General features: G+C 40.3%; 1 protein-coding gene across 1 annotated transcript in view; it reads left to right on the top strand.

Moving 5' to 3' along the window:
* The window catches only part of COL19A1 (collagen type XIX alpha 1 chain), a 2,318,824-nt gene that overhangs the window by 2,168,414 nt on the left and 129,310 nt on the right, over nt 1-21,100 (top strand). Inside the window, exons 47-50 of the mRNA XM_069235722.1 lie at nt 7,625-7,660; nt 7,813-7,857; nt 13,674-13,853; nt 16,650-16,716. Coding sequence (XP_069091823.1) covers nt 7,625-7,660; nt 7,813-7,857; nt 13,674-13,853; nt 16,650-16,716 — 328 coding nt within the window. The remainder of the gene's footprint in view (nt 1-7,624; nt 7,661-7,812; nt 7,858-13,673; nt 13,854-16,649; nt 16,717-21,100) is intronic.

Genomic DNA, 21,100 nt, shown 5'->3' with positions numbered 1-21,100 from the left:
AGTCTCAATATCTGGATAGCTTTGCTTTGGGTATGTCAGGATAGAAGTGCATTGGAAAAGCTTTACAGATGTCTTTGAGGGCCAGTATCAACTTTTCTTGTGTAAGCAGAAATTTTACAATAAGAAACTAAAACAATACTGAATAATGTCTTTCCCACCCTTTCCTCAAGAACCCTACACATCACCTCTTGAGCTGTTTTGTCACCATCTCCCTTCCTGCAGAGAAAACACATCTTCCCAACAGCTGTTTTCTCCAGTTTCTCAGCAGTATCAGGTTCCAGACTGCTATGGAAAACTCAAAGCCATTTAGGAAGCCATCCCTGGTATCGCACTGCAGCACGTATAGTAAAAAGTGCAGCATTGCGATACTGATATCAGATTTTCTGCTTCATAAATGGCACTAAGATAATAGCCTTTCAGTGAAGAGTTATAAATATGGTCAGTTTTTTTCCAGCAGAGGTGAGGATGTTATTTCCCACCATCTGTTCCCCCTAGAAAATGGAGTCCATACATTAAACAAGAAAATAAGTTATGAACACCCAGTAAAAGTCTATGTTTGCCCTACAAAGAACTAATTTTTGGAAATACAGAGGATTGCACAGGCATACTTTTGGAGATCTATGACATTAACAGATTTCTAGGTGTATTCACCTATCACCCTAACCTTTACCCTTCCATCTCTAACCCGGTTAGAGGTAGAATTCTGAGTGCTTCGAGGTAAGAAACACCATTTATAACTTTTGTGAAAATCCACAATGCTACAATTTTTGGGATATCCACTCGAGTTTGCAAGGTCAACCTTCACTCATAGCCTGGCACTTGCCCTGATGCCATACAATTCAACGTGTCCTTAGCCACATAATGAAAATGTGCAAATTTCGATATGTGAATGTAGGATTGGGGATCTACCAACATACACTGAGCCCTTTCATTCCTTAAATAGAGCAAAAGTTTCGTGAATGATGCCCATTTTCTCTCCCTCCTTGCAGCATTTCGTCCCATTGCAGCTATATTTAGAATAGCTTTTATTATGACTGATTGCCAAGCTCTGAGCCCGCCCGCAAACCACGTGCACGCATGGAAGAAGTCAGGAAAACCAGTAGATTTCTTTTGAAAAAGCTCATAAAGACCTTGCATGTCACTGCCCTGTGAAAATACAAGCTAATGAGTTAACGTTAGACAAAAGACTCAAGTTGCCCAACGTCAAGCTGCATAAAACGTGCTGCCATCGGACGTTTTCATTGATTTTTTGCGACATGACTGGCCATCATCGGTGAGGCGGCTGAATTATATCTTCAGGCTTTTACTTAGCAGCGTGTTCAACACGCTGGAAGGTCAATCAAGCAGGACAGAGAATCAAGGAAGCAGGACACTGCATCTGACAGAATAAAATCGAGTCCCTCTTGCATCCGGGGCCTGCGCGCTGTGTGCTCCTTCCCCATCTCCTTGCATGCAGCCTGTCTGTCTCTTTCTACAAACACGCTCTGGGCTGTCAGGGCACGCTGACATTTCTTCAGCAGAAGTTTCTTCTTGAACAGGGCACGTTTCAGGTTTTCTTGCTACATTTTTCTTACAATTAAATACAGGTGTTTTGAACGGAATAGCACGTCTCACGCACCCACTGCACCACTGCTGCGTGATCACCATGCAAATATCCGAGCAGCAGGTACTATAAGTAATAAAGGGCTGGCATGCAGAAAGGGCACAGTGTGGTCCTCAATTTTTTCTGTTCTAAAGGCTCCAGTGATGGTGATTTACCACGTTTTTGTGTTGTATTTGGAAAGACGCATCAGTTTTGGTGCTATTTTTTTCCACTATAACTGAAGACTTAATGCGATTCAAAAATGGTTTCGTCAATTTGTGACATTTTGCTGTGTAATTCGTACTACACCCCTCGTGTATGGGGTTTTGGCATAGGGTAGCGTAGCAAGTCATCTGGCTGTGCTGCCCTACGCCAAAGTGATAAGGGCAGGAACACGCTGTATTTATGCAATATGGTGCATTCCTGTCCTTTCCCCCTGCGCTGGTGCTGTTTCTGCAGCGTAGCCCCAAAGCAGGCACCCTTGCACATTTGTTCAATGGTGCCTCCATTTCCTGCAGGATTTTGTTTCTGCAGGAAAGACCACCTTCCTGCACAAAAACAATCCCAAGAGGCTTTGATATGTGTGCTGCAGAATGCATCCCAAATGGAAAAAGCAAAAAATCCATCAGTATTGCATGGGAAAACCCACCACTTGGCCCATGGAAGGTCTTCCACTTGCACAGTACTGCAACGCAGCGACTTGCGCTGCCTTGCTTTACTCATTATCTATGCGTCCATATAAAGCCACACAAAGTGGCTTTGCGTGGCCTCATAGATATGATTATGTAGTTTGCGTCGCTGGAGCGTAAAAAAAAGTGTTGGTTCTGTGGCGCATGGGGCTCATAAATATGCCCCTAAGAGTCTGGCTTTGGTGCGCAAATCAGTATTTGAATGCCAGAGGGCAACACATTAAAAATGTGTACTTTGGCACAATATATATTTTTTCATAAGCATTGGGTGTATAAATTATGCTGCACTGATTTGCACTGGCAATGCATGTGCTTTCTTAATACAGCTCTAAAACAAAATGGCAGTGGTGCACCGAACAAAACGAATTTTATCTGTGTAATCCATGCCATGTCAGTGCTCACTGTTGTAATTTTGGTCTATAATATTTTAGAGTTATAAAGTAATTGCTGAGATGCAATCTCTTGTCTGCTATTGGTATCTGTCTAGCGAGGGCCATTCCTTCTTGTAAGACTATGCTTTCTTATTTTGCCAGCACATAAAAACCCACTGCAGCTCACATCCTCACAGCACTTCACAGATTCAATTTGCCGCCATGTATTTTCAAGCTTCTGCTTTTTGTACATCCTTCATTAGTGGAAGATGAGGTTCTCTTGGAATTGAGCCGAGTTTTCTGTTTCCAACATCAAAGGTGATAACGGAACGTGGTCATCAGAGTTAATACTAATTTTGAAATACAAGTGAAACTCTAGGTAAACCACAACTGAACTGGTCCTAAAAGCTGGGGGCCTGCTACTCCAGCTAAATTAAGACATTTTAAAATCAAGAAATTTAAACCACCAGTGAACTGACACATAATAGACAACTCAAGTGGTCCTGTAAACTGAGTTCTAACAGCAGGCTTGACACCACACTGATAAAAAGGCAACATATATCCCTTCAAGCAAGCTCAACAAACAAGAGCTGAGTGAATGTTCAATATCAAAATCTATCCTTGACATCCTTGGCCTGCTCGTCATCACTGAAACTTAAGTGGCAATGTTACACCAGTCCCACATGAAGCCTTTCCTATGGATAGATATGTATCAGAAATTATCTAACTAGAGAAAGAGGAAAAAATATTGTCTACAAACCTCTCTACCTCCCTTATTCAATCAAGAGTCCATTGCCCTATAATGCAAATCTTTACTTTCCAATTCTTCCCATCACCAGCTTTCACATTCTTATTCCTTCTTATTTAAAGACCTCCCCATACAACCATTCATTCATTGAGCCATTCTTGCACTTAGTCTTCGAGGTCACATTAAACCTGATCCCCACCTTTGATTACCAGGAGACTTCAAAACCTGGTTTGACAAACCAGAAACAGGTCTGCCCAGAATGTCTCCTCTTTTACTTGGAATTGCTGACTCAGTTTCAACAGGACCCTTTCCTACTTAAAAACCTGAGCATACATTGGATGCAGTATTCTCATCACTGACAGAGCAAACAGGCCTTGTCATCATATAATTGAATGTAACCTTCCTAAATTGTTGTCACTGGCAAATGTTTCCTTCACAAACCCTAAAATAACTGCAAGAGTCTGGAACAATCGGAACCTTTCCCTCTCTATCCTTGATGACTTTATCCCATTCAAGACTGCCTCAAATACTCTTTGCCACCCGAAAGCTGGTTGGTTAACGCCTTAATTAAAACCTCTAAAAACAAATAAAAACTTGGAAGACACTGGCAAAAGATTTGCAAACATATTGGCAAGCTAGTACATCATTAAATTGTCATTATAGGCAAAACCACTCCACTGTTCCAGCTACATTTAAGAAGCCACCTGGACATTAAAGAAGCTTCACAAGATTTGAATTGCAGAACTCAGAATGCATCTTCCTCCAAAGTCAGTCACTCCCAAGAACTATATAATCCGTGAATAAAAGTTAAAATCTAGAAAAAATCGGTTCAACCTCAGTTTTAGCCTCTCATAACATAGCATTACTACAGCAGTTCAAAGCAGCAACAGATATTTGCTCTTCCTCCAGGGATATGAAAAATAAAATAAAATAGTAGCAGTAGCTTAGAAGTGTATCACTGTCACAATATTGCGGTAAATAACATTGTTGTCAAAATTATTGTTTACCACGATTTTGTGATATGATAGGAACCAAAATATTGGTACATAAACATCTTTAATACTAATATTGTCCAAAAACATAAAAAAAAATGATTCTTTAATATAGCTTGAGCCTAAAGTAGTAAGTGTTAAATGTTTTAATATATACATTTAATATATTGTAAATTAAAAAAAGCTAATATACACATGTATATATATATATATATATATATGTGTGTGTGTGTTTAAATAAATATATATATCTGTATGTAGTGCAATAAAACAGAAATATGTATCTTACAAAAGTATTTTTTTAACAAGCTTAAATGTATTACTATGAGAACAATATATATTTATATGAATACTCATATATATTTGTACACAAACAAACCACTATGATTGAGTTACAAAATATATTAATGCATTTGGTCAATAAATAAAATATTAACAATTTTAAACCTCGCAAAACACATTTCCTAAAAATACCATAGACATGAAAACCAAAGCAAATAACATAAAATATAAAAAACAAAAGATTAAATGAATACTATGAAATCTATTTAAGAAATATTATGAAAACTGTTTGAGTCTAAGGATATTATGTTTACTATTCCCATTCCAGTTTATGCAACAGTAGGGAAAGTGTTGGGCTTTGGAGGAGTTACATTTACTACTTCTACTCTAGTCACTGCAACAGTATGAAAAGTATTGGGCTTTTGGGGGAGTTCAATTTACTGTTGCCACTCCTGTCTAGGCAACAGTAGGTAAAGAGTTGGACTTCGGAGGGGTGAAATGTACTATTCTCACTCAAATCTAAACATTAGTAGGCAAATCATTTGATTTCAAAGAGGTTACATTTACTATTACCACTGCAAGCAGCAGAACAGTAGGGAGAATGTTGGACTTTGCAGAGGTAAAATTTGCTATCCCCACACCAATCTAAGCAACAATAGGAAAAGAGAAGGACTCAGAAGGGGTTAAATTAACTATTCCCACCTGTGTCTAAACAACTGCAAGGAAAGTGTTTGACCTAAAAAGTATTACAAACATTGACCCAAATCACGTTACAATATTTAAAAAGTATCAACACGTACTGTAAAACATTATTATATTAAAACACACAAACATATATATATTTACCTAATAAAATAATGTTAATATGTAGTGTAAAAAAAGAAAATAATGTAAAATAATATCAACCACCCTAACTACAAAAAATAATCCAACATTAAATCATTACATATCTATTTCCTTTAAATTATATAAAAAATCATTTTAAATAACCAATATCATCTCAGATACAAAGTCTTATAAACATCATTAAATAGATTTTTTTTATGTAAAAACAGTATACATAATTAATTTCCAATTAACAAAATAAAAATAAAGAAATTAATATAAAAACATTTCTTAGCACCCCACTAACTCAAAAAATAACACAGTATTAAAAATAATTATTTAATAAACATATAAAACGAAGATGCAAATTAAAATAAATAAAGCATTACAATTACACAGTTGAGAAATTAATAAATATACATATGTAATAATCAAATACAAATGAATATTTATAACATTAACATTAAAGTAAATATACTTAATTTAATTCAACTACTCACCATACGCCCCCTATAAACTCTGCAACAAATAACTGTAATATTACTTAAGTAAATCAGTATTGAAATATTTACATAATTGACAATCAATTAAATAATCAACGATTATAAACAAATTATTAATCATTTCAAGTTCATTAAAAAAAAAAAAAATCCCACTTTATACTCCTACAAACCCAACATCCCGCTGTTAAGGTACATCTCAAATAAATAGGTAATAAACTATTTACATAATTAACAATACATTTTATACTTAATTAACAATTAAAAATGCATTACCAAAAATTTTTTATTTTGTCATAACCTAATTAACTTCTCAACCTATACCCCTACAAACCCAACAAACCGCTACTAAAATATAGCTTACTATAACTAAAACTAAAACTAAATTAAAAATGTACAATTTAATTTTAAATGTAAAATATGATATAGCACTACAATTTTCATAATAATCAATTGAAAAAAATAGAAAATAAATTAATACATTAAAAGTATTAATAATTTTTATAACTTCCCTTCCTGTCCCTCTACAAACCCAACAATCTGCAATTACACTGTAAAACATTAATAATATTAAAATGAAAAAACACTAAAAAATTACAAACTATATTTTTAAGAATTGATCACAATTAAATCAACAATACTAGCAACTAAAATTAATATAATTAAAACTCATTAAAATAATTTAAAAAACTATATTTTAACCACTATATTACAGAAAATTATATTAAAAACAATATTCTTAAAAACGATATTACATACCAAAAAATCAATGTTTTTGACAACGATTTTCTATACCACGATATGTTTGCATCACAAATTGTTTTTTAGAATATTTTGGAGTCCTGACATTTCAAACTCGATATTTTGTTCAAACACCTTATTAGCAGTGTGTTGGATGCAGTTGATAGGCCCCTAGGACAGTGTACCCGATAAACAATAACAGCTCTGCTTTCCATTGCATCGTTCCATAAAGAAACTTTAGGTAACTTTTTACAAATGAAGAAGAATTACAGTGATCCCCCACTTTAGTTTGAACCATAAAATCTTTAAATCCAAGTTAAGTTTGGTGTTGGTGTTAACTGCATAAGCCAGTTCGTCCATCTCTGAGTGGTGCTGCTGAGCTACATCTTTTAACAGTGCCCAAGCAAGTCTCCAAAGGTGTGCGAATTTCAGATGCTCTTCCCTCACATACTTAGAGAGTTTTTTCAAAAATGTTCAGTCCTTAGGTATAGGGTTTGTAAAAAAATCCCCTGCAAAATACTTTTTCAGCGGTAAATATTCACTTAAAAAATATATATAGGAATATACTTTTTCAAAAAAAGTATCAAAATGCAGTCCACATGAGACGTTTAGCATACATTTCATAATTGTTCAACTTTTACAAAAAGAAAATCTTGCAAACTGTGATGAACGTTTGATTATATAATGCATTCCTATCACAGTGTGTTTATTTTGTTCGAAATTTGGTTTGATTCACCTTCAATAAGCAGTCGCTCCATGGTCCGTCTTGGTTTACTGTGTCTTTTCCTTCACGGGCTGTCCGCTTCCTTCGCCCTTAAGTACTGAACCGCCATGATTGCTGCTTGAGTCCTTGCAGTCAGGCTTACATTAAACCCTCCTTTATGTCTCTGATAGGGAATACACGGAAAAGATGGACTGCCGGGTCCGCAGGTAAGACATTTATTTTTGCATGGATGATTTGCCGCAGAAGACAGTAAGCGATGTAGAAGTCTCTTTATCTCATCCTCAAGATGTTTTATTAATGCACCCTTCAATCAAAGCAGATTTGTAAGGAGTTCCGCTATCCTCTGTTTTCTTTTCAGGGTATTCCAGGTAAACCGGGAGACAGAGGCCCTAAAGGAGAACGTGTACGTACTGGAATTTATATTCCCCTCTTTTTTCCTTTTAGTAATGCATATCCTACTGTGCGGGAAGTGTTTAGTACCTGATTCTGGAATACTGCATGATAAATTATGCACAACAGCCTCTACTGTGTGGGCATAGGATAGAGTCCATTGTGCGCACTGCTCAAAACCAATGATGAGAATTACAACGGGCGACTTATGGCCTCGCAAATGATGAAAGGCTAATTGATGCCGATGCGCGTAAATATTACTAAATCAGAATTTATCGTTGCCCATGGTGCCAACTGCGCATTCCCCACCCCGATGTTTCTTCTAAAGGTGAGTTTTATTCAGTGGATGGCTGTTTAGAAAGCTTTTATCTATCTTGGAAAGTGCTAGCCGCTCCAAATCCCAACCTCATTTGCATTTTTTCTCAACTAAGGTAGTTCTTCCTGGGGAGAAACGTAATATTGCTTTCTGAAACTCTTAAAAACAAACATTTCGAAAATAGAGCATTCTTGATAATTTTAGCAGTTTGTAGAGCGGCATCAACTTGAAAGCAGACTGGTTACAAACTGATAACCATTACTCAATATCTAATTTTCTCCAGGGACACGAGTCAGATAAGGGAGTAATGGAGACTGTCACCAAATGACAAGTTTGCCATTGTTAGTTCTACCGCATTAGCCACCCAATTCAGCAGTTGACTGTAAAGATAAGGACTGAAAACAAATGTTCACCTCTTTTCACTACCCCACCCCAGCCTCAACTGATAATGAAGCAGCTGTGTACTAATCCAGCTGAACCTTTGACCTCCCACCTACCAAATCTTCTACCCTACTTTCCTCTTCCTGTTCGTATTGGGATTTGCTATGAATTGGCACGTGAGCTACATACAAATTCTAAATAAAAGAAATCCTCAATCTAATTGGGATCATATTTGCTTTAATTTCCAGCAATCTGCTCCTGATTCAGTAATTAATAAAGTAGGCCATGTGGTAAATGTCACAAGACAACCAAATACTCTAAAAAAAGACAAGCACTTTCAAAGGACCTGTCACCCTAAGACATCTAAAGCAATCAAAAAAATGTCATACAGGACAGCTGTCGAAAAACATTGTAGATTGGACATTATTAGACTCACCTGAAAGAACACACAAGCTACCAACCTATGAAAATCAAACCTGTGTGGATGGTTATTAGCCATTGTCTCTCCCATTATTCTTACATATATATAGAATCAGAACATTGGAATGCTGGGAGCTCGATTGCAGACAATGGAGTGCTTCGGGCTCCTACTCCTGGTAAAAGCCCCAGCGTCAACATTCCAATGTTCTTTGTTCACAGCACCAGCTGTGAACAAACCCTCACGGAGCCTGAGGGGATCTTAATCTCCTCAGGCTTCGTGAGGTTTTTTTTTATTTGATAGAACATTCTGCCCTCTAGTAGCAGACTGTTCTAATAACCTTAGAACCCGCCTTCGGCTCGGGCCTTTAAGGCAGGAGAGGGACTTTAATGGCCGGTAGAGCCTGCTACGGCAGGTTCTAAGGCTATAGTGGATGCTCAGACTGACAACATCGGTAGTGTAGTCAACAACAGAATATACTCAAGGAAGGAGGAAAACATTGCAAGCTCTAATCATGTTCAAAATGCCCTGGATGCCCTAATCGACAGAGCTATTAAAATCTGAAATCCCTGGGAATGGGAGTTTATCACGTGCAATAATTCCAGTATGTGTTGTAACTCTTGTTACTACACATAACATAATTCTGAGTTTTATGGCAAACATTGTATCCCTGTAGTTTTTCCAGGTAAACTGCTGCAGGTCAAACCTGACAAACTTTCCGAAGTAAAAAATACCTAGAAAATGTGTTGATGTAATCACCAAAATCTTTATGTTATGAACCATTTTGCAGGAATGAGTTGGAATAGGTTTTAATTTCACAGGCCACTTGTAATGACGTCCTACATACTATACAAAGTCGAAACCTGTTTTGATTTATCTGAAAAGCCGATTTGGGCACAGAGTACATCACGTGGTTGGTAAATGGCAATATACGTATCCTGTCCCAGTGGCTAATGTGTGAAGAATGGTTTTCTCTAAAGGAATGCAAGTGTATAACTGACATTTATTGAAATGGACACAAATTGTGAAGTACTTATGCACGCATACATTGAGTTTTAATCTCCTTACTCATGGGATTACATATTTCTTTAAACATGTGTCACCTATTAGCTGTATAACTATTATATTGCCAAAGTGGCTTTCCATGGAGAGTTAAAGAGAACTTCCAAAGGTGTGATTCCAAACGTGTCTATGACTCATAGAGGTCCTTTAAATTGATATGGTTATAGCTGCCAATGCTCACTCTTTTTTTCAAGGAGAATAAAAATTGCCTACATTTCAAAGTAGGTTATTGTGACTAGTTATAGTTTTGGAAATACCTTGAGTAGTATTCATTGAAATTTGATAATCCATATAACTAAAGATAAGAAACCCAAGTTAATAAAGATGGTTGTTGTTCACTTTATGGAACAATGTTTAATACGTGAATGGCTACAACAATGATGCGGTTCAAACTTGGAAATTTAATGGGACTGGATAGTATAAATAAGAGGAATTTACTCCCCAGTCTCTGTCTTGATGGACATATGGCCACTGAATGATATCAGAAGGCACACCATGATACATGGGAGAGCAGGTGCTCCGAGGTAGGTGCAGGCTTAAAGACAGAAGATACTTTTTTGGGATGTCATACTGACAGTGAAAGGCAACTGGTAAATCGGAGGAAAACAACAGCAGCATTGTTGTATGGAAACAGTGAGCATAATCTAAAGAACTGACTTGTAAAACTAGCCCAGGGCAGCAGTGTGCCACTGGTTACTTGACCTAATGGTAAGGACATGCAAATATTCTATGCAGGGCTGGCTTTACGCTGATGGCGCCCTGTGCAACAGTCTTTTCTGGCACCCCCCATCCCATGACCACCTACTCAGATTCACTCACTACCACCCGGCAAATGTGTCCCTCACCTCTCCATGACCCCCCTTTCACATACATTCATATGTTTTAAAGCGCTTGTAAAGGCTGGCTTTACTAATCCACTCAGCTATCCAAATAAAATATAGTCCTGTTCTTTGCAGCGGGCATATTAACCATCTACGTACTTTATGATGAATCAAAGCTGCTTCTAGACAAAACTCCCATCTCTCTCACTAGCAGGAACATTAATCACAAGAGGTATCTTGACATTTTAATTGTTTCCTGAAGGCTGGACGCACAAGGAGCATTTCAGCAGGTGGTTTTAAATCTCAAGTTTCGTAAGTTATTGCTAAACACAGCTCCCCGCCTGAGGTCAGTGCCCCCCAATCCAGGTCAGCACCCAGTGCGGGCGCACCACTCACACCGCCCTAAAGCCAGCCATAATTTTATGTTGCGCTGTTTATGTCCTTGCTGGTGTGCTTTTGATGGATCTTTAAATGTGAGAAAAATTTTACCCTTCCCATAAGGATCTACAGTGAACTAACTGAGATTTGGAGGGCATAAATGCTATGATTTTTAATGGGACCCAGATGTATTTCAAAATATTGAGTGCCAAAATATTGAACTATACCGACATTCTGGTCATAATATTGACTACCAAAATATTGTGAAAGTAAGTACTCATAGGTAAGTATAGATTTGCAATTCTTAACTCCAAATCTAGGCACCTTGAAGATATATAAATTGTCAAGGTACATACATGACAAGTATTACATATATATACTTAACCGCATAATATTTGGTTGGTTGATATTCTGGTCACAATATTGTAGTTTGATATTTAAAACTCAATTTCAAGAGGAAAATAAGTTCCTTTCCACCAGCCTTTTCATGGCGGGGTCCCCGCCATTAAGAGGCCGGCAGAAAGAGGGGTTGTAATCAGCCAGGCAGTGCTGAGTTCAGCAATGCCATGGCTGATTGCAAGCCCGACTGCCATCATGCTGTCGGCAACCATGTCCCCAGAAGGGACGCGGTCCAACCGGCAAACTCGCAGTTTGGTGATCCCACCTCCACCACAAGTTTGACGGCCTCATGACCGTCAAACTCGTAATGAGGCCCTGTATCTTCAATATTCTGGTAGGAAATGTAGCAGAAAAAACTACTTTTATGAGAAATGAAAATACAAAAGCAAATAGGAGAGAAATATTAAAGTAAATGCAATAAAATATAATGCAGTTGGGTTTATAAACATCACCTCAAAATCAACGTGTTTCTTGACAATATATCATTATTTATATTGCTGTTGCTGCTTTTATTATTATTATGTGTGCTGCTACTGGCAATAATAATAATGTTATTTTTACTATTGGTTCTAGTAGTAATATTAGTAGTAGCGTTGTTATGATTATAATTAGCAATTGTAATAATCATCATCATCACAGTTGTAGTAATAAGAAAAACATATTTTTGGTGTGGGTCTCATTTCATTTCCCTTGAGGTCAGGTATTTTAACTTCTGTTGTTGTTGGCGTGCACTAGACAGCCATAGACTACATTTGTGGCCTTAATATTGAAAAACAAGTTTTTGTGACTAGATTTGCATCTTTTGCCCACGATATTCATGTGATGTATGCATACCACAGCAGCATAATGGTCAAATCTGAAATGCAAGCTTGAAGGAGATATTCCCTTGCTTACAATGAAGCATTTGCTTACACAGCACATATGGGAATACTAGGCTGTCTTCAATGGAAGCGAAAACCCATTTCTTAGATTAAAATATTAGATTTAATACATTAGTGAGTCAGCTTTAAATGTGTAACAAATATTTTCATAGCTACATCAGGTTCAAACCCCAAGTGTAAACTAAGGTTCAAACCCCAAGTGTAAAATGTTTCCCTTTAAAAAATAACATGCTCCTCTAGAGATGTTTTGAATAAACTACAAAAGTTTGTGGGCCAGATTATGACCTTGGCAGATGGGATACTATAGGATACAATGGAACTTGTAATACGGCGGACGGGATATCCATCACATTTGTGATGGAGTATCCCATCCGCCAAGGTCGTAATCAGGCCCTATATTTTAAAGTGTAACTTTTTTGGCTAAAACTGATTGTTCTTTCTTTAGATGGGAAAAAGTGGAAAATTCTATTCTTGCAAGAAAATGAAATTAATGTCAAAATCAATGTAAATGTTACATTTTGATTGTCTATTCTCCCTGGATACGTTTTATAAGTGGAATTTCTGTCTACTTTTAGCAAAAATCATCGCAACAAATTGATATTTGTCAGTAGCGATCATTCGGCCCACAAAGTTAACCTTGCAGCATACTTGTATGGGGAACATCACCAATGATGTGAAGTAACATTATCCTCTTCCAACAGTTTTAGCATAACATTATGCTGTCTGTAAGGATTTACCACACCTCACTGTATAGTTGTTCCTTAAAAATAACGGACTGCTGAATAAACCATACCAAGACTGTGCCCAGTCATCACATTCACTGTTGTAGCAAGGATTCAGTAACTTTTTTTGCAGATCCACTTTAACGAAATTAGGTTAATTGGTGCTGCATGATCATATGGGTTTTGATTTATATTATCTCAGAAACAAAATGGGAGACATGAAAACCATCACAAAGAATGAAGCCTATGATGTAACAATTTTAGATAGAAGTGTTCTGTGTGTTGTAGAGAGGTCGGTTTTGAATCTCAATATAAACATGGAAGTGCCAACAAGTCCTTGCATGCAGTAGGAGTCCTTGATGGTAAAATGGAGTTTGAGTGTGATGTGTAGTTAATTTTGATGAAAATAACTTTCCCGGTCCTCGTTTACATATCCTAAATATTTTAACAGGGTGATCCAGGTATACCAGGAGACAGAGGTCTTCAAGGTGAACGAGGAAAGCCTGGACCTTTTGGGGAGAAGGGAGACGTAGGACCAGTGGGGCCAAGTGGACCTCCGGGAGAGAAAGGCTATCAAGGAATACCTGGATATGATGGCCGCCCAGGCCCACCAGGGCCTCCTGGCCCTATGGTAAGTAAATCATACTGGTCCGATTTCAAATTGTGATCTTCAATCTTTACTATTACTTGGCTTGTTTGGTGCTTTCTGCTTTCATATTGTGCACTGAATTATTGTGGTCTTGTCTGCTTTTCTCTGGTAATCTTTAATGCCTGTGATGCTGTTTTGAGTGGTCATGATGGCACATAAGTAGCCAGTGTTTTTATATAGTTTTTTAAAACACCCCTTTTTCAAATTCAGCATCATCTGTCTGCATATTAAATAAATCATGCAACAGTTTGAGTTTAATGAAGATTAGATAATGCATGTTTAGTGGCTGTCAGATTTAAGGGCCAGATGTACTAGGAGATATGTTACAAAAGTGGTTGACTCATACTTATAGGTTGCATTGAAAAGTTGTTAGTTGCAGGGGGTCACATTACAACTTGCCTACTGAATATTAGTTAGGCAATTCACTATGTGCAATCCCCTGTGATTAGCTACAAACACAGGGATAGTAGCCTGCAAAGTGCAGCAGATCATTACCCCAGTGTTTGCATACCCAAATGGGAAGCTTTTTCTTAAAGCAGCCTGAGTTCCTTATAGGAATTGTTACTGCTTTAAATAAAACATGTTTACCGTTTGGAAAACTTTTAGGGGGAGGAGACAGTTATCCCCTGGACTACTGCCTACTCCCCACAAGGTCACCCAACATCATTCACAAAATGAAAAGTTTCCCAAAGGAACGCCTTCCACTTTTTGAATTAACTACCACCTCCTTGGACGTGATGATAACACATTAATGGTTTGCAACTGGAATTGCATTTTCAAACCACTGAAAATGCTATCACAATTAGGAAGGAATGCCCCTTTCACTTCCCTTCCTAATTGTGATTCCGTATGGGTTTAATAAATATCAAAAAGCCATTTTCTGGTTGCAAACCCTGTGATTTTATAAACTGCAGGATTTTCAATCACAAATGTCCTTGCACATCTGTGCCCATGAACCTACATTTCCTTATCTGAAGTAGCTGGTTTGCGGCAAAAATATGCACTAGCCTCCTCGGGGTGCTGTACTCCATGGGGTTTTTAGAGAACACTGGCTGATTCCGTTACTGAGGGGCCACTCCAAATACATTGGTGTCCTTTTAGTTTTTGCCATTTTCAGGGTTTTCTCTAGCATGAACTTCATAGTCAGTGACACAGCTTTCTTGATAGGGAAATCTCCTCGTATAGTTTATTCACACTTTAACCAAGTCATGGACGTGAGTCAACCTTCATTACTGTGCATGTGTCTGCTTTAAATACACTTTGGTGTTCATGCTGGCGGTCAAAACACTGACCGCCAGCAACCCCGGAACCCGGCCGGCCAGATAATGAACGTTTCTGTGAGCCGGTGGGTGGAATCTTTGTTTCCGCCCACCGGCTCACAGAAAGGCTCGGCCGGGACATTGACGGCGGCGTCAATGCCTTTGTGCGGCAGGTGCAGTTGCACCAGTCGTGCAGATCACTGCCCGAAAATCGGGCAGTGACCTGCGCGACAGGGATCTGCACCGGGGCCCTTGCACTCCCTCTGCCAGCCTATCCCGCCAGGAAAAGGCTGGCGGGAAATGAAACATAATCTGCAGGTAGCGCCTCTACCCTGGTGGATGGTGTTTCAACCCGCAGCCAGGCTGCCTGATGGCGGGAGCCTGGCGGTGGGTGACGGCTGCCGCTAGCGGCCGTCATCGTGTACATTATATGGCAGTTTGGCGCGCAATGCCGGCTGGCGGCTTCAGCCGACACTGCCCGCATGGCGGGCCAAACCGCCGTGATCACAGTGAGGGCCTTTATCTCTCGTTTACCCCTTCAACAACACGAAGCAACTGAACATGCAGTGTAATACTTTTAACACCTAGACTGCTGTTTACTTTTCCCTTTTCTTACTGCAAGAGAGTGAATTTTTGCTACAAAGTTTTTATCAGTGTGGGTCAGAGTGTGAAAGGAGAAGGTTGTAATGTTGTCTAACGCACAGCAAATTTAAAATACTTGTAAATGAACTTTACAACAGTTACAAAATATATCAGCAGAAAGTAAAGCGCAAATTAGGCATATTGTTGTTTCTAATTTCGACCTGGGATAGATATCCGGATTTTACCTGGAGCAACCAAGCCAAGACTCTTTATTTCTTTGATTGAAATGCTCAGAATTTTTTTTTCCATAAGTTATTACTTGTGTGTCATGTATATTTAACAGTAATGCTGCATGCCTGATGCACGTTTCATGGCAATTTCAAGGGGACATTTCAATGGAAATGCCTGCTTTGTGCATAGCAGCACTCTACCACCCCATTATTTACTCGTATTTGGGACAATATGCTTCAAACTGCACCACTGAAAACATACTGCAACCCTATCCTTCTCTTACTAAATGGAAGTTACTCATTTGCTACACACGTCCTTTCTGTCACGCTTTGATTTTTCATAAATCCTGTGACGTTGGTGAAATAACATTGATGGCAGCACACCCACTGTGAAAATTGTTCCAGTACCATTTCTTGTGTGTGTATTCAACCTTAGTTAGGTGGGAGGGGGCTACTGTTGAAATGTGCACAGACTGCACCGTTTTGCTTACGTATATTTTACACACTGCATTCTACTTTGGGTAAATGTTTGTCTGTAAAAGATGTAACATGTACAACATATTGGTGTCTCCATGTTTTCGGTTGTGTGGAAATGAAAAGCTCAGAAGCCTTGGGCACCTCGTACTCAATGACAACTGCACAGTGTTCTGAATGCATGCTATAGAACCTTGAAATATTAACATAAGCAAGCCTGGCTTCCCTTGCAGATCAGTGCTGTTCCGTTTGAAGAGATAAAGAACTATATCAAACAGGAGGTACTCAGGATTTTCGAAGGTCAGTGCAGAATGAAGCGTAAAGAAGCAAACTGTGCTATTTTTACACACTGCAGTGTATGTCGTCTTTGTTTACCGTTTAGTGGACATGATTTCAGGACTTCTCCCTTGTATATCACATGCGTGTATTGTACTCAATATCTGGTATAGACTTCGAGCCACGGATTCCTTACTTTAGAATTAGCCCCTGATGTCAAAATGGATCAGGATATTTTTCATAAACAGTACTCCTGTGAGTCAGTAGGCGGTGTTATTAGGCTCCACATGGTGTCATCCATGCCAAAAGTGACATATGGGTGCCACCCCAGAGCGCTGATGTCAGTTCTTTTCTTTTTGCGCTAGCCAGCGCATATCAGAAGAACAGCTACTCCCTTGTCACTTTTTAACAAACTTTTTTCAATGTTTTGTTGTGGTCTTTTTGAGGTTTTCCACCTGGTGTGGCAGTGATGTTATCTAGTAAGGGCAGTTTCAAGCCCTGCGGTGTCTGACACTGCTTGATATTGGTGACGTGCCCACATCTTGTATGCCTTTGGTGCATCGAGCATGATGATTATCCTAAGGCCTACTCTAATGGCTGCGCCATGAACCTTAGGGCCTTGAGGGAGCATTTCCTCAAGCTCCTGGTGGCTTGACATGTGACCATGGGACCATCAAAATTTAGATCTAGAGGAAGGTCGTGGGAGCAGTCACGGAGTCCGAGATGCTCGTTGCACTCAAAGTCATTGGGACACTCAGGTAAGTCTTACCGCAAGAAGAAGAAGAAGTAGAAGAGATCTTGGACTTCACCTCAAGGGAGTGTCAGCATTCAAGACTGGCTCTGTAGTTTAACCAGTGCCTGGGCCGTCTCCACACATCCCTGAGTTTCCTGGTGCCGCCGCTACCCCCGCCCACTTAAAAGAATTTTATGAGGCCATGCCCCTCATTTTTGGGAGGCCCATTTCCTCTGGTGTGCCTTGGAGCCTTGTGTGTTCGGGAGGCCTCCCTTATGGATCCATGCTGGAAGCCCCAGCCCTGGTGCCAGCCAGACCCCTTGGACCCATAGATAGATCAGCACTAGCATCAGTCATACCACCTCAACCTTACCCAGTGCCAATCCCAATACTGATGTCACCCGGCACCCACAAGAGGCACTGTTACCCATTCCAAACTCCATCCTTAACACAGAGCCGGAGGGGCATTGTCCGAGGCCAACTCCAGTGCCAACTGGAGCCATGCTTTCCAGGTCAGAGCCTGAGCCCTAGTCTTCTGGGCTAGGACTAGGGAAGTACTGGCAGGGGTCGCTAGACCCTGATGAATATCAGCCTTATGATATCAACATGGACTGGTGTGAGGACTTGGCGGACACCAGTGGACTTGGCATCTCTCCAGATAATGGCATGCTTTCCCCCCTTACTGTCACTACAGAGGAAGGAGCATATTTTGCAATGGTGGTGAGGATGGCTGCTGAGGTCCTGGACTTTACTTTGTCCTTAGTGGCAGTCAAGGCGAATTCTTGACAGAAGTGCTTCACCTGGGAGTGTCCCCCTCAGAACTGCCTCTCCCATTTAACAAGGCTGTTGCTGATGTCCTTCTTGGGACCTGGTCCAAGCCTGACACAGGGGCTCATGTGAACAGGACAATTGCCTGCCAATACTGCCATGCCCCAGGAGAGCCCAAATTCCTCACACGGCTCCCTACCCCGGAGAGCTTGGTGGTCCAAGCCTCCACTTCCCATGTAAATACTGACACATTCCCAAATGCACCACTGAATCAGGAATCCAAGTGCCTGGACAACTTAGGAAAGAAGATGTTTTCTTTCATCCGCACATCACTGCGTTCCGTGAACACCAGGTGCCTTTTTGGATGCTATTTCGATACTCTGTGGGATACAGGTGATATCCTAACAGATGGCAGCGGCCTATCAGTTAATTCACCTAATCCCTACTTCTCCTTTATATCAATTATAGAAGTAAAAAAATGTGTCCACTCATACTTCACCTGCTGCCAAGGTGCATTCTGGGAGGGATGGAGATGAGAGGGCTCCAGTCCCCAGCAGAATCCAGGCACCATATCAACCTGTTGAAGCTCCGAGGGATCTGATGGGCATTGAAAGCCTGAATGGAATGCTAGTACAGGTGTTCAAGGACAACACCACCGCCATGTACTTCTGCTACAAATAGGGCGAGGTGGGGATGTGGACTCTTTGTCAGGAGGCCCTGCGTCTCTGGACATGGCTGAAATGTCAGGGCATTTCCTCTGTGGTTCAACACCTGGTGGGCTCTCTGAATGCAAGGGTGGATTAAATCAGCTGACAATGTCTAGCAGATCACAAATGGTGTTTCCATCCAAAGGTGGTGCAATGTCATTTTCAGCAGTGGAGAGAGCCTTGAATGGATCTGTTCGACATCGACAAGAACATGCAATGTCATCACTTCTGTGCTCTGGAGTTTCCAAGGTGGCCCATGCTCAGAGACACTTTTCGACTCAAAAAGCTCCAGCCTTCTGCATGCCTTTCTGTCCATACCACTCCTGTCCAGAGTTCTCAAGAAGACCAGGAACGACCGGGCCCAAGTCATTCTTGTGGCTCCAGACTGGGCACAGAGAGTCTGGTATCCCGATCTGTTGAGCATGGCCATTGGTCCTCTGATCAGGCTTTCCCTTCTGGGGATATTCTTTCACAGCAGCAGGGGAGGGACCTCCACCTGACCCTGTCAACTCTCCAACTTTTTGCATCGGGTTTGAGTGGTGGCAGATGACAGCTTTTGTCCTTCCTTTGGAAGTCTGTAACGTTATCTTGGCAGCCAGGCATCCCTCCACCACAGCAGTAAACACCTACCATTGGGGAGAATTTGTAGCATAGTTTACAGAAAGACAGATCAATCCCCTTTCTGCCCTACTTTCTCAGGTTCTTCTCTTCATTCTTTCTCTTGCCCAACAGGGCTCTGCTCTGGGCACTCTCAGCAGCTATCTTTCTGCTGTTTCAGCTTTTCTGTGGTTCGCTGACCAGCCATCACTCCTCAAATCCTATGTTGTAAATCGATTTTTGAAAGGTTTGCATTATTTGTTTCCCCCTTCATCTTCCATTATGCCTCAGCAGGACCTCAATCTTGTCCTCAATTTCCTTATGTGTGCTCAATTTGAGCCTTTGCACATTTGTCCTCTCAGGCTTCTCATCATTAAAACTGCCTTTCTCTTGGCTACACCATCTGTCCAGAGGGTCAGTAAGCTTCAGACTTCATCATCCAAGCCTCGATACTTGAACATCTCCCCAAACAAATTGGTGCTTTGTATGATGGCATCTTTTCTACCAAAAGTGATAACTCGCTTTCATGTAAGCCAGTCCATCACTCTGCTTACTTTTTACGCTCCATCACATACCTCTAAAGAAGAGGACCGACTTCACCGTCTGGACCCAAAAAAAAGCATTGTTGTTCTATCTTGACCACACACAAGAATTCTGGGTGGACAACCAATTCTTTGTGGGGTACGTCACAGCCAAAAAAGGACGTGGTGTACAAAAGTAGCCCATCTCCCAATGGATTGTGCTCTGTATCAAAATCTGCTATGCATTGGCCAAGAAGCAACACCTGAGGGTTTGCATGCTCATGCCACCAGAGTTAAAGCTGCGACCAATCAGATCCACATGGATGGGCACTTTGCCCGTTTGGTTCTGCAGGACTTTCTGGTCTAAGTTGGGTTTGCAGACCTGTCTCCGGAGAAGCATTGCTTGGGTAACTATTCTACACTAAGGACTCTGTGGCTAGAAGTCTCTATCAGATGAACAAATTACTTACCTTCGGTAATGCCTTATCTGATAGTGATAGAGTCCTTGGTGACCCGCCTATCCTCCCCACTCTTTGGACGGATATCTAGGGAGAAGGCTGTTCCCTTTCAGGGCCCTAACTTTCCACACCAGTGATCAGTGTTCTTTGTGACTCCTCTTCCTGGCTTGGAAAGTCATGAAAGGAAACTAACATCAGCACACTGGGGTGGCATCTATATAGGGACCGCACATGTCACTTCCGACGCTGATGATGTCGACAATGCCACGTGGAGTCGAACACCTCCACCTACTGACAAGCAGGGGAATTGCTCACAAACAATTTCTGGATCCAGTCTGACACCTTGGTATAATTCTAAGGTAAGGACTACAGCTAGACAGTCTCTACCAGATAAGTGTGCAAGAGATCATGTATGAGCAAAGCTATTTTGTAAATAAGGGCCCTGATTTAGATATTGGCGGATGGGTTACTCTGTCACAACGGTGACAGATTTTCCATCTGCAGAAACCTAAACCCCATAGAATATAATGGAGTTAGATTTCGGTGGACAGGATATCCATCACCTTTGTGAGGGAGTAACCCATCTCAATCTTGCCCTAAATATTTTGTCTAGAATGTAAGTAT

Source organism: Pleurodeles waltl, chromosome 5 (assembly GCF_031143425.1).
Source record: "Pleurodeles waltl isolate 20211129_DDA chromosome 5, aPleWal1.hap1.20221129, whole genome shotgun sequence".
NCBI classification, from domain to species: Eukaryota; Metazoa; Chordata; class Amphibia; order Caudata; family Salamandridae; genus Pleurodeles; species Pleurodeles waltl.
This window is presented reverse-complemented; position numbering and strand designations above follow the sequence as displayed.